The 14,802-nt window shown below is 38.5% G+C and overlaps 1 protein-coding gene across 1 annotated transcript in view; it reads right to left on the bottom strand.

Moving 5' to 3' along the window:
* Positions 1-10,199: 10,199 nt before the first annotated feature.
* Positions 10,200-14,802, bottom strand: part of reck (reversion-inducing-cysteine-rich protein with kazal motifs) — a 41,999-nt gene continuing 37,396 nt past the window's right edge. Inside the window, exons 17-21 of the mRNA XM_027002961.2 lie at positions 14,403-14,598; positions 12,501-12,711; positions 12,227-12,300; positions 11,479-11,634; positions 10,200-10,756 (exon numbers count right to left, since the gene is read on the bottom strand). Of these exons, the coding sequence (XP_026858762.2) occupies positions 10,535-10,756; positions 11,479-11,634; positions 12,227-12,300; positions 12,501-12,711; positions 14,403-14,598 (859 nt within the window). The 3' untranslated portion in view covers positions 10,200-10,534. The remainder of the gene's footprint in view (positions 10,757-11,478; positions 11,635-12,226; positions 12,301-12,500; positions 12,712-14,402; positions 14,599-14,802) is intronic.

The following is a 14,802-nucleotide window of genomic DNA, read 5'->3' as shown; positions in this document are numbered from 1 at the left end:
GGCGCACCACTTACATTGCCTGTCTCTGCGGTGGGCACTGGTGTCACCTCCCTCTTGCCTCTACGAGGCTTAGGTACAGGCGCAGGAGTTCCAGGGCTGTATGCCCTAGTGGAGGGAGTCTCCTCCTCGAACGCGATCGCCTCTCTTTGTGCTGCACAGGATGGTTTGCTCCCTCCTGAGCGGCACCTCCTGGGCGGAGCCTTGGGCGGTATCTTAAGTGCCAGAGGCTCGTCGCTCTTGGAGTCTGCAGACTCAATGTCACTGACATTGGGAGGATCCCCATAAAGGACTTCCACCACCTCCATAGATGGATCCTCCACATAGTCGAATACCAAGTCTGACCGCTGACTAACGTCGCTGGACTCCCCATTATCTGCATAATCCGCATAACCCTCGTAGTAGTCCATGTAGGGGTTGTAGGACCCAACAGAGTCCACTTCTGAGTGCCGATCCTTATAGTTCGGCGGAGTCCGACCCTGAGTCCGACCCTGGACCATACTCAAGGCCTCCTCCCCTGTAATGGGAGTATGTAGTGAGGCCAGGATTTACAAACGCATACATGACAGACTTTTAGACATATATGATAACGACACAATGAGGAGCAGGTGTGAGATGCAGGGAGGGCGTGGCCACACTCCCACTTCCCTGTCTTATAACCTATGATCAACATTTCCAAGTTATTCAGACTTTCTCATCACCTTTTGATTGATTTATTTAGCTGAATGTGACTGGTGTAACTTCCTCTCAGAAGGTTGTTTGTTGTCCTGAGGCAACGGTGTGCTTCACGAATGTTCCTGTTTTGGCAGGGTGCAGGAAAACCTGAAGTCTTCCACTTAACTGCTGTCACTCACGTGAGCCATTAAGCAGTGCAGATGCAGCACTTGATTTTGTTTGACTTATCGAGCGATATCTTGCTCGCGGTTAATAAGGAGTCCTGGGGTAGCCCTTTCTCCCTGTGGGCATCCAAGAGGCTCACTTTACCCTCATGCATCTGCACAAGTCATCTGGCCCTCGTGTTACAGACAAGAGATAAGTTTATCTAAGTTCTTCTTGTGCGGTTGCTGACTGGCAGGAGGCAAAGAAAGTCATGTCTAGTCGAATAGTCTTCTCTAGCACTGAAGGAGAAGCTTGTCTGTAATTTCAGGAAGTAGGCTGCACACAGACATGCAAATGTGGTCCCTAGACTGTGGCAGGATGACATAAATTAGCTACAGTTGTCGTCACGCGCACCCTTGTGCATGTCTGTGTCAGCCTGCACAAATGACTCACAGGTTTTTCTCACAGGTTGCTGAGGGTCATATGCCATTAAATTTTAATTAGTCTTACTCAAATCATGAGTCTCGCTAACGCATGGTCTTCATTGGTGTTTAAGGTTGTTAAAGGAAACATATACAGAGACAAGTAAGAATATAGACGGTTTCTAACTAATGCCACTCCCAAAGCTGCCCCAGTACTTCAAACATAGATGGAAAGTTTTATGGGTAATGATTAAATCATAAAGATATGTGGTCTCAGTACTTGAATCAAGGCATTTATCCTCTTGGGGATATTTAAGACAGTTTAATCATTTTGTTTCTCATTTTTAATTTGCATCTCAGTGAGGAAGAAACAGTTTACCTCAGATAAAAACAAAATAACTACTCATACAAAGATTCAACATACATTTTAACTTGAGGAACAGAATAAACTGAGTATGGTGAGGTTTTTTTTCTCCCTCATTTTGCAGATTGCTTTGACACGGGCTGGCAAGGACCTCCTGGTGCTCAGGTGACAGTTGGGGACACAGGGGCGGCCCTCTCTTTAAGTGTTAATGGGACATCACCAGCTGTCCTCGCAGGTAGTTCCAGAGTCCTGCTCCCAGCCATCTGTGCATTCTCCATCATTTATGGGAAAATGGAACTGAGAAGCTAGAACAAGACATGAGCAATGGGGGTGAGCGAGGATGAGGGGAAGAAGATGGATGAAGAAAATAATGTGGGAAAGAAGATAAAAGAGCAAAATACTGATACAGACTCAGTTATGACAGAGTCTGAGAGAACAATGGGGAGTGAAAGGGGGAATGAGAGAGAAGTAATTTCCAAAAACATTTCTTATACAAACTTGTAAGTGAAAGTGGCCTGTGCAGTGATTCCAATTCCACTGAAAAGGACAAATACTAGTCACAGTCTGTTATGTGTACCACAAGTGTCACTCATATCTCTAAGGACCACTCCCTACCACCTGGCCTTTGTTTCCCCACACCCTTGATCAGACGCGATTCAATGAAATCCAGCCCATCCCAATGTTCCATGACTTAATTTCACATCATAGTTAAATCCCATTTTGAAGCTGTATTAACATAAAGACTAAACTGATGCTGAACATAAGTAACACTTGGACAGTTTATGCCAATATAACCTAAAAGCTGAATCTTTTTTATAACTGATCAAAAGGAAATAGATTATTTTCTTAAAGTGTGCTTTGGTACATCTTGTGCAAAATAGTAAAATTGAAAAAAAAAGAGAAAATGAGATCTCTTAAAATTGTAGATTGTACTTGAATTTTATATATAATTTCAACTATTGTATTCAAACTATTGTGATTCTCAGTTCTCTCTTCTTGAACAGGCCACCTTAAACCCATCCATTTTAAGACAGAATCTGGAACCTTTCAGCTTGACAGAAGCAAAGACTGTCAGCTTGTCATCAGTCTATCTAGCAATTCCTTTTCAACAATATTAGGTTGGTTGCTTGTCCAACCTTGTCCAGTATCTACACAGTTATTAATGCTGACATTACCTCATTACCTTATATATACCTCAGGAATATAACTCAGCAATGTTGTTCACTTCCAAAGGTGTCTGTTATTACAGCATCATAAACAGCCTAAGGCAGCAATTCCCTTTTGGCGCTTTAAAGCTTTCACTGAAATGGGAAATTGGAACTACATCCAAAGTATTCAGGCTTTAGGGACAGTTTTCACTTGTTCACACAACACTGTACCCCATTAGCAAAGTGGTGAGATACACTGAGGTCACTGAAAAGTGATTCACTCATAATGTAAACTACACAAGTATATTGTTCACATGTTCATGTGACTCCTGGAATAGGCTTCCACTCAAAGGAGCTTCCCTTCTACATTCTAAAGCCTTTCAGATGTTGAATGAAATTATGCATAAATGTATGCCAGCTAAGCCAGCCCATAGTTTTCAGATTCATCTGTTTGTTTTCACCTGTCTTTCACAGAATTGCTTCAGAAATAAGGACACAAATCAGCAGGCCAGTGAGTCTTACCAAAATAATAATCCAATAAAAGGTGGCTTGGTATCTTTGTCTGGGATCAATCAAAAAGCCTTTCACTTGTTTCTGTTGGTTTTAGTAGTATTTTAGACTCTTAAAAAGCTACTTATGTGTTTGCCTAATGTAAATCATATTCCTATTAATCAGAATACTGTTACAACAATAATAATCTTTTAAATGTTATAAGGTTATTGTTATCTTTATGTGTATTTTAGTTAAAACATCTTAAAATTCTTATACAAATATGAATTCTGCTATAATTATTGTAAATGTAAAATAGTGATATGCTGTTAATTTTAAATATAAGAGGTGGCGCACAAACACACATGCAAACACAATATATAATCAAAAGAAATATCTCTGAGGCCCCCTTGAGGACTGAGTGCAAAATTGCCTATTGCATATAGTAATAAACTGGAATAGTAGTGCCACTTAAATATCAGGCCAAAATCATAATCTGTGAAGATGTTCAGAGAGAAGTTTATTTTCACAGGGCACATGTTTAAACTTTTTCAGTTCCAGTAGAACCATTTAGCCATCAAAATAATATATATCACACACATAATATAACAAGTTTGTTCAACTTCACTTTCACTACAAACAGAAATACTAAAGTAGAATCAAAGAAGAAGCAAAAATAAAAGCATGGCCTAAATTAGTTATGATGCAACATGCAAGACACAGGCATCTACTTGCAGTAACACTGGATTTTAGTCATTCTGTTGGGAGTTTTTCATGTGTTTTGAATTGTTTTGGTATTGACACATGAAAAATGTATAAAAGCAATGGTAAACAGTTCTAGACTCTAATTCTTTTGCTTGTGCAAACTTTATGTATTTATTGATTAACCATTTACTCATGCTCATTTACTCATTTACTCATATTTAGGAAAATTTACTTAATTTATTACTTAATATGTATGTCATTGTCTATTGCTCAACACCATCTCATTTAATTGAATAACCAAGAAATAGAAAGAAGAAAGAAAGAAATGGAACATCCTTGTTTCTGTGGAAAGAGGACTAGCAGAATAATTGTAAAATGAATACCAGTACTGCACTGACCAAGTTATAAAGACAAGGCAAGGAAAGAAGACTAACAAAGCAATTATAAATTAAATCTAGAACATTATCTCCAGTTCAAAATCAAAGGGAATTGAATGCTTTTGTGTCTGACTGGAAAAACCTTATCTGTATTTGTTAAATGTTTCAGATTTTATAAAACAATGTCCAATCTACAGTGAAACTCCAGTCAACAGGAGGGTCATGTAAGGATATATATTTTTTACATGATGCTGTCTCCAGATGCTGCCTCTTAGAAAGACAGAAAAATGCAATTTAGAAACCATATCAAAATCACAAAATCACAACAATAACAAGTATCAATTACTTGGTTTCCAGGGGGTGTTGGTTTGGAACATGAAATGTTTTGGTTCATATAGAGGCTTATAGAGTTACGCTAATGTTATCACCACATGCAGGATATTCATTGCATCTTATTCATGGAAAATGTTATTTAGTCTTCTTGATCTGTTTTCATTTGAAATTTTACATGACCAGAGTGACAAAAAGCAACCTAAGCAAGAGCAAATGTATCCAATGTTATGTCTTAGGCCATGTTTAAGTTAATACATTTGAATTAAGTTAGTAAATAAACTAATTTTAGTTTATTTTAGGTTAGTGTGGTAAAGAAACCAATGTTTCTTACATTACTAGGCAGGTAAATATGTAGGTAATAATGTAATTATAATAGGATAGTATACATAGTAAGGGTGTGAGCTTAGACAAACTTATCTTTCTTCTCTGACTTGCACCATATTTAGCTTTGTGTCTGTAGATGTCAGTTTAGACCTAATGATCTGTATTTCAGAGGTACAGTTATAGTTAAAACACCCAAGCTTGCTGTGAATCAGGCTAATATAATAGACCCTGGCCACTCCCTTACTGTTGCTCTTCCTCTATTGTCCGTAGAAACTCGTCATATTTTTAACTAACCTAAGACTTTTTAATGTCCTTATCATTTTCCTCCTATGTAATGAAAATTGTAAAAACTACATCTTCAACTAATTGAATGATTTACTTTAAGTAAAACAATTTATCAGAATTACTGCTGTACAGGCTAGCACTCCCAAAAGTACCAAATATGCAAAATATTTTCTCAATTTATTGAAGTTATAGAAAGTATAAGACATTTATGTATACTGAAGGTTCCTAAGATCAGACTCTGGTGCATAATAAAGATCAAGTAGTGCAGGGCATGCAGCATAGATGGGCTGCATCCATTCACTTTTGCTATTTGGATGTTGTATAGAAGCTTAGATTCTCCTCATCAGAGATATATGTTCCACTCAAATTGCATATGACATATTAATACAATTATCATTGACATCCACTTCCAAGTTCAACACATAACATTGAACAGAAGGATGCTTGCTTTATTGTACTTTTGCTCTGTATAACAATACAGAGAAACATCCAGTCACAGCACAAAGATGAGCCTGCCATAGGGTCCTATAAGCACCCTATAACTTCAGAAAGATTTTTTAGGAGTTTTTTTCAGATTTAAGATATATTGTTAACTCAGTTTGTTTCTTAACATCATTTAAGTAAATATGCTTAATGACCCAAGGTAGCAAAAAGTATAGTTAAGCACATAGATAAGTTTCTCCAGTATATTTAGGGGGACATAATTTTGCCTGTTGTGCTTAGGTGGTGTCATCTGCACAAATGCATTTATTTGCCTAGTTCCCCCACTTAGCTGCACCACCATCATGTATTCGTCACTATCAGTCTGATCAAAGTTACTGTAATACCTCTGCTGGAATCTGCTTATTTAATTTGTATGCCATGCTTCCAGACACTGCCTCCACACCACTCTTACACCATGCTTTTGCTTCCTGGGAGAGAAGAGTGCAAGAAATCAACATGTTACTGCATTCATAGCCAACTCCCTTCTCTTCATTCGCATAAAGCTCAGGAGTATCTGAGGATGCTGGAGATAAAGAAATATCACGTCTAATCTTATTTATTTATTGCTTCTTTCTTTGTGGTTTTGCATAAGAAAACATAAGAAAGAACATAAAAAGCTCACAGAGTAAGTCTAAAATGTGGTGGAGCCTGTTCCAAGAACATTGATTGCATGGTAATCTCACCTTGTGTGACTTCTAAATAAAATCTTTTTCCTTCATCATTCCCATGGTATAGAACACCAGTGATAACTAATAGTGCTCATCAGCACATTCATTATGGTAACAGTGAATATTCTCTGAGGTTCTTTATGCACATTGTACTATGGTTATTGCATTGGTCTGTAACCCCAGAAAAGCCAAGCACTCCCAGATCACAAGTCGGCCTACTTTACATTATCAACATATTTTTGATTATGTAAACAAGGAATTGTGATGGACTCTCTGTTTTGTACAGACTGTTTCCTTTTTGTCTGACTGTGATCACATTTTTAGTATTATCAGGGACAAGTCAATGCAACAAATAGAATAACTGTGTTACAGCATTGAACTAAAAAAATATATTGGGGCTGTTTATTTTTGGGTTTTTTTTAACTTAATTTTTAGCCCATTTTTCTCACAATTTTTGATACTGTTTCCTACCAACTGTCTAGCTAGCTAGCTCTCCATCATATGACAGTTACCAATCATGGAGGATGCATGCTTGCACCATGCTAGCTTTGAGACATGTGAAGACAAGCACCATGTCTTTACAAGGTGCTATCTGTGCTCACCAGGCAGCTGATTGCACATGGAGGAAAGCGCTAACTGCCCTTGTCAGCAAGCCTGAGCACACAGACATCCACAACTGGCTAATGTCACAGTGATTGACAGTGAACAGAGTAATACCATTCCTCCCACCCAGAGAGGCAATTTTGCTCCCTTGCACTCCTGGCTAAGGGTGGCTGTGACATCATCGAATCAGTGAACCGACAATGATAGGGCTTTCGTTTATTGTGCCACACAGGAGCCAGCAATGCTATCTTTGATCTGTTTAGTCTGAGTAGATCTTACATTTTTAGTCACTGAATCACTGATTGACAATCAAATATAGTTTATGGAATATTGTTAGTTATATGACTCTGACTTTATAATTTGAGTCCTGCAATGGGCCAGTGAAGTTGCCATTTCTGTTTGCTAAGCACTCAAGCAATTAGCGTTAGAAATATAATGACACAAGACAGCAGTATAGAATGTCAGGCTTTACATTCAAGTATTCCTCAGTGAGTTTTGTTTTGAAATATTTTGACAAGCTATATTCCCATTTCTCTCACAATTTCCCCCATAAAATATATGTATGCTCATTTCTGCATGTTTAAGCCATCTTTCCATATCTAATTTAATACTGCTGGTGAAGACTAAGTTAATTGTTACTGCTCTGTGGAGGTTGACTGCTGTTTGTATGCTCTGTAGCATCAACTGCTCTGCAGCTGTTTCCTGACAAATATTTTATAGCCATTGCTAAAGAAGTTAAAGAAGATCACCAGACCAGATCTAATTTTGTTTTCTGATTGCTTGTGTTAAAAAGTCAGACAATCATGCATGTATAGCATTTATATCAGTGAAATACAAAGTCATGGATACTGCTTAAGAGTTCCAAAACTGAACTTTAAAAAGGCCAAACCTAAAACAGTGCAGTTTATAATTCATTCTTAGGGTGTCTCCATTTTCAGAATATTTGCTTTTATGACATTTTCTGTCATATCTTGAGAGCAAACAAATTAATCTTTAACAAATGTGCTTAAATTGCAGAGAGCTCTGCGATCAAGTCATTAGTAGCACTTTGTTGATCAGTGTGATTTTGCTGTTTTGCAGTGGTAGAGCCTGTGTGTGTGCATAGGAAAAGCAAATAAAACAGCACCTTTTATTGATTTCATGATTTTGTAAGAAAAAAGATTAAACCACTAACCCAAAGTTTAGTACTAACTAACTCTTTAAGACATTTCTCATAAGTTCATGAAAATTGTATTTCTAGCCTTTTACAATAACAGAATACACTTTTTTCTGTTTAGATGTTACGAACTTCTGAGATGGACGTTTGATGTATCATAAAACTATCGTGTGTTTGTGCTTAGCCCAAGAGACATTTGACAGTTTGTCAAATGACTACCAAATGAATATTAAATGCAGCACATTCAAAAGGAAAAACATATCACAAAGTGATTAAACCAAATTAATGAAATACGCTGCCACAGGAAGGAAGCTGTCTGTGTCTTACTTGAATGGTTTAAAATCATGTTCATGTGAAGCAGAATCTGGTATCTATTTTTACTTCATAGGATTGGCATGGTTCAACCCCCTCACACTGGCATACAGAATGTGTATGACCTAGCTTATCAAATGTTTAAATACGCATGCTTTTGCACTTTAGATGTATTATACTAATACCACAACAACATAATTTCTCTAGAACTCACTTACATCAGTATCCATCATTTAAAAACTGCTCCCTGTCCCTCTAGAGAAATCTGATAAAAAATCTTTATGCTGTTGAAGTTGGCACTACCCATTTCCTGCCACAAAGCAGACAAAACAAACTGTAGTGCTTGTGGGGACTTGCAGTAAAACCTCTCATTATTCCTATCAGAGCATGAGCCAAATTTGCAGTTTTGGACTGTGCTCTTACAGTAAACTGATTTCACATTTACATGCCTTCAGAAACTGCTTGTAGCAGATAGGATCAAGTTTTTGAGCCATAGAATGGTGAACATGCATAAAAATAACTCAGGTTTACTCACAGGCAACTAAAAACACTTACTTGCAATTATTGTGATTATTTGATTACATTTTGTCATCACTAAATGCAGATATTTTCTCCACTGATCTAAACTGTAACTGTAAGTAATGGTATTCTGATACTGCTACTAATGTGTCTTTAAAACAATATTTAGTAACAACATAAGTAAAACACCAGTAGTAAATGTGTATATCATGTTTTAGTGAGTATACCACTACACACACTTGAATGTAAATGCATATATATTAAATCATAATTACATAAGTAATGAAAGGCATATTTTTCTGTTGTGTTCACTGCCTTCCTGAATGCAATGCTATGTTAAAATCAGTTACTGGGGGATGTTAGTGTTTGACACAATCTTCATTGGCAATATGAACACTTTTATTATTATCTTATAAAAATACACATTGATTGTGTTGCAGACAAATACACACATAGGACAGCACAAAGCTCCATTGGGTGGGATTGCTACAAAGCTGCCTAAGCACAATAATACTGTTACAAAAATGGTGATCCTTCATGTGACAAAGGCAAAGAAACAACATGTAATTGAAGACGGGACATACAATAAAAAGCTTTCTGTGAAAACACTTCATAATTGTCATGCAAGAATAAGATTTCAAAATGGCACATTGTGACTCTGACCTTTAGATCAGAAAACATTTTAAAATAGAAAATTTTGCTATTTTTAATCAACTTAGGTTTTTTTTTTTTGCAATACTTCATATAAAAAATCTATATATATATATATATATATATATATATATATATATATATATATATATATATATATATATATATATATATATATATATATATATATATATATATATATATATAAACTGTATAAGCAAGGCATACTGTTGTGATTATCCACTTGTGGATAAGCATTATGATTGTCATATTCTCCAAAATGGCTACAGATCCTCCTTTTAGGTATATTACAGAGTGGAACAGATAAAGCTCCTTTTGTTCTGTTTTTTAGCTTGGGGTGGAATGTTTTATCTGCTTCCACTCAATGCCCTTTTCACCGTCCCATATCTATGATGCTTAGTGTTTAAAACAATGATATGGTGAAACACACAGAGAAGTACCTGGTACAGGAAATGGCAGAAGAGAAGAACAGGCCTAAAGTTTGCTTGGAGAGATCAGCCCACCACTCCTTTCTTTTCTTTCCTTGTTTTCTGATTCTCTGTTCTGTCCACAACTGTTTTACTGTGAGTTAACAAAAAATTATGAGCAAAATGACTCAACACAACCTAGCCTTTTAAAGCAATGCTGTGTTAGAACATAATCGAGCTCATGAGTCCATATTTTTCATATTTTTCAGAGTCTATAACCTCATTGTTCTGTTTTATTTCAAATGACTGTTCCCATCAGTGTGGCTTTTCTGTGATTGTCAAGGCTAGGCAGCTTCCACTAACACCACCAGGTGACCAAGGAAGGTCAGAGTTCAGTTGTGGGTTCCTGTTGCCTGGGAGCAGACATTCAGAAGTGTGGGAACACTTGTGTCTAGGCATTCCATGGGGCCCCTGTGAAGGACAGGAGTGTGGCGAGGAAGAGACAGAGGGTGAAAGAGAGGGAGGGGGTGTCAGGGGAAGCAGCAGAGCTAACAGTGGAGAGTTTGAGCTCCGAGACCAGGAAGGCAGACAGAGGCACGTGGGACACCAGCGTTGGGCTGCCAGAGTTGATGAGGGAGTCGATCTTCTCAGCCTCTTTACTGCAGGCTTCAATCTGAGCATTACACAGGAGACATAGACACTGCAAGTTAGACAGAGTCTGGAGGGCTTCCTCTCATTTTATCGTGTATATGGCATCTAGATGATCAAGAATGAGGTTGTATTTTTAGACACATTCAACAGTCATGCGAAGTATGATGCAAGAGAAAGAAACACTTCACCAGAGGGCAAAAGAAAGAGACGCCCAGTTTTCGGCTAGCAGGTCAGCCTGTATACTTTTTATGGATTTTTAAAATCCGTCGGAAGGAGATACTGGAAAGCTCTTTGAGAGAATCCTGGACTAAAGGCAGGAGTGTTTCAAGGGTTGTAAACAAGTTAAAGCATAGCTGCTTTTAGAGAGGAAGTAAATGGAAAACATATGCAAGCATTCAATATTAAATGGACTTAAATTGAGAAGTAAGCATAAAAGATTTACACAAACATAAATAATAGCTACTGGCTATGAACAGTATTTTTTTTGTAGTTTTTTTTCATAATCTACAAAGGGACAGTGTTTATCTAATGAGCTATCCAATTTTGAAGATCCTACTGTTAAACAATTTCAACAGGATGCTACAACAGCTGCTCATGTATCTCTTTGATTGATTTAAGTTCAATGAGATGGATTTTAAAATGCAAGATGTGTGGTTGCAGTAAAAAAAGAGATACTGAAAAGGCTGGTTCAACTGCAGACTATGGGCTGAACTGGAGCCCTGGTACAACAGGCCAGATCCTCACCTGCAGTGACGTGGGCTGCAGGTCCACAGGTATGATGAGAATGACGATCTCTGAGTCTATGCTCAGGTAGCCGAAGACATCGCACTGAGGAACAGAGATGTGTAGGCGCAGGGTACTCAGAATGTCATGCACTGTTAGCGGCTGATTCCTGTTCAGCTGACAACACACACACACACACACACACACACACACACATTGTTAGCTCAAGCAAGGCAACAGTTCTTTTAGCTTAGGCAAGATGCTAGTCTGATCCCTGATCAGAAAACAATGTAGTGAAGTGTTGACTAGTAGTATGGACCCGGCATGTCATTCCTCGAAGTAAGAAAGGAACTACAGATAAATAAATAAGAATATTCCAACTAACACCAGAGTACAAAATTTCTTGCTACGGATAACACCAGAATGTGAAAAAGATTTCATGGGTCAAGGAGTTATCATTCAGAGTATGCAATGTGCATTATACTCTGAACTAGACAAAAAAAGTGTATGACTAACAATCCTGGGTAAAACACTTTCTTTATTACATCTTTGGAGGATACTTGACTCTTGTTTTTTGCTTACAAGACACTGTGGTGTCATTTAATAAATAGTGCTGGTGCATTTGTATGAGAAGTTTGACCTGTGCTGCCATCTACTGTTCATCTAGTGCTACTGAAATTTAGTCAAAGCAAGAACATGAGGAAGATATAACTAAAAGAAGTTGTATTAAAATATAAATAGCGGATTATAAGAATAATTATCTAATTACCTTGGCAAAGACATTCATTTGTTGTTTATTCCAGAGGATCTGCAACATTCCAGCGCACACGGGGCAGCATGCACCTGATCTCACACACACACACACACACACACACACACACACACACACACACACACACACACACACACACACACACACACACAAGTCAAAGGTCTGAACATACAGTGACCCATACGTTCTGTAAAGCTGTTGCTACTGACACCACAGAGAAGCCTGCAACTGCTGAATAGCAGGTACATGGCTGTCAGGCAGCTGCACTGACCAGGTGGGGTGACAGGGTTGCAGCCCTCAGCAGACAGAGGGGGGCAGGGCACGGCATTGCAGCCAGAGTCAGCCGTGACCTCTGACACAGTCCCCACAGCATGGCATCTGCCCTGGTAGTCCACAGCCACGCGGTCCGAGAAGGCCTCACACACCGTGCGGTATGTCTCACCATTGTGTCCACACACTTCTCTAGGAACTCTGCAGGCATCCTGCAGGCAACACACAAACATTGTCAGTGTAATCCATTGTTATGTCCTCTGGAAATGCATAAACTGTAAATTTAAGGATTATGGTCTAGGTACAGAATAAATAGAAAGAAATAGAAAGAATATTACTGGATAATTTTCATTGACAACACTCTTTAAACCTCAAATCTCAAGTTTGTGAAAGAGCTGGCAGAATCTCTTTTTAAATATGACTGCCAAAAAAACTGAGCATCCTCATTAGCTAGCAAGCCACTGTAACAGATGTTTTAATGAGGTGGTAATTGATCTAGCTGGTTTCCATGACACCAGACCTTAGGGAACATAGCTTCAGTTAATAGGAGCAACATAAGCACCAGGCAGGAAAGTCTGCCCTCCAAAGCTGAAGTGCTGACAAATGACTCTAAATACTCACATTTCACTAACTGCAGAATAATATAGGCAGGAATGTGAGATGGGGAGATGGATTTTAATTTGAGGAGATGAAAAGAGATTGCTATGAAGGTGTTAGTTTGGTGTGTGTGTGTTTGTTTATGTCCAAAAGAAACCCTTCAAAGAGAAGCCGAACAAATCTTACATCCTAGACTGAGGTTAATTGGTAATATGATACTCAGCATTTGTGACGCCACACAGATCTATCCAGCTCCCTCCACTCAATGTCAGTGAACGCTTTTCAAGTGTGTAGTTTTTTTGTGCTTTGGGGAAAGCACACGTATTTTTAAACTTTAAACAAATCCCTAGCCAATGCAAAAATCATAACATGTTTACACATAGTGTAATAAACAGTACAGAAAAAATAAAAGCCCCCATGACTCTGGTAATGAAAGTTCCTTTCATCGGTAAATGCTTTCTGCTGTGTTCAGTCTGCTGTTTTTAGATGCAGGTAAATTAATGGCTTTGACCTCAGCAGACAGCGGTAGTTAATGGGAGGATGTCGGTCTTCTGACCCAGCTTCTGGAAGCTAGGGCATCGAGCAAGAAGCCAAGTACACACTGGCATTAATCTCTGCAGTTTCCTGCTGTCTCTCATTCATTTCTATGGAGACAGGTGGTGGTTGTGTGCTGAGGATTATCGGAGTGAGCATGTTGCAAACCAAATGAAGAGAGCATTGAAAAGCTGAGTTTTTTCTATTTTAGGTAGATGAGAAGCAATCCAGAAGCTATAATGATTGTTGTGACAAGATGGAGGAGAAGATTATTATTGCTGTGTCAGGTTTTTCTGTACCTTTTGACATTACTGTAGGAATAAAGAGACATGTTAAAAAATGAAGCATCGAAGACGGTGTTTGAAATAGTTGGTACTTCTGGACAGATAAACATGTTTGTGATTTTAGTAATGCCCCCAAAGTGAACAGCAGGAAGCGACAATAGACGTACCCTTTGCTGTATTACAATTTCCTGTAATTCTTATTAAAGACATTTACCCAGAAATTAAGAGTTACTGCACATTTATGGCATTTAGCTGTCACTTTTCTCCAAAGTAAATTAGAATAATGACTGAATACACTTTGAGCAACTGAGGATTAAGGGCCTTGCACAGGGACCCAACAATAGCAACTTGCCATTGGGGGGGGGGAAGGACCTTGAACTAGCAACCTTCCAATTATTATGCTATAACCTTAACCACTGAGCTACCACTGGCCCACATTTATGTACACATTTATGTAGAATTGAAGATCTGTATATGAAAGCCTGTACCTGGCAGTGCCCCATGTAGGCCAGAGTCTTGCTGCGCTGGTAGAGCAGACATAGGTTGGCGTGTTCCATGTTGTCCATGTCACAGGCTGGATCCAGCTGGTTCTGGTCACAGCCTGAAGGGCGGCTCACGCACTCATACTGCAGACACAGGTAGTCTGTCATGTCTGTCAGACATACGCGTCGCTTAGGAATGCACCTGAGAGGAGGAAAACAGACATGCTCAATTACAAATTTTGCAGAAGTAAGACAATATAATGAATTGCAATGCTACAAGTAGTATATTATTGTAGGGTAGTTGAACACTTTTTGGCCAGGGTGAGGCAAGCAGGAGTTCTTACACAACACCAACCTACTATGTTCAGTTCACATTTACCCTCTGCCCTAGTGACCAGACTATTTA

The sequence above is a fragment of the Electrophorus electricus genome, chromosome 10 (genome assembly GCF_013358815.1).
Source record: "Electrophorus electricus isolate fEleEle1 chromosome 10, fEleEle1.pri, whole genome shotgun sequence".
In the NCBI taxonomy this organism is placed as follows: Eukaryota; Metazoa; Chordata; class Actinopteri; order Gymnotiformes; family Gymnotidae; genus Electrophorus; species Electrophorus electricus.
Note: the sequence above shows the minus strand (reverse complement) of the source record. Positions and strands in the feature narration are given on the sequence as shown.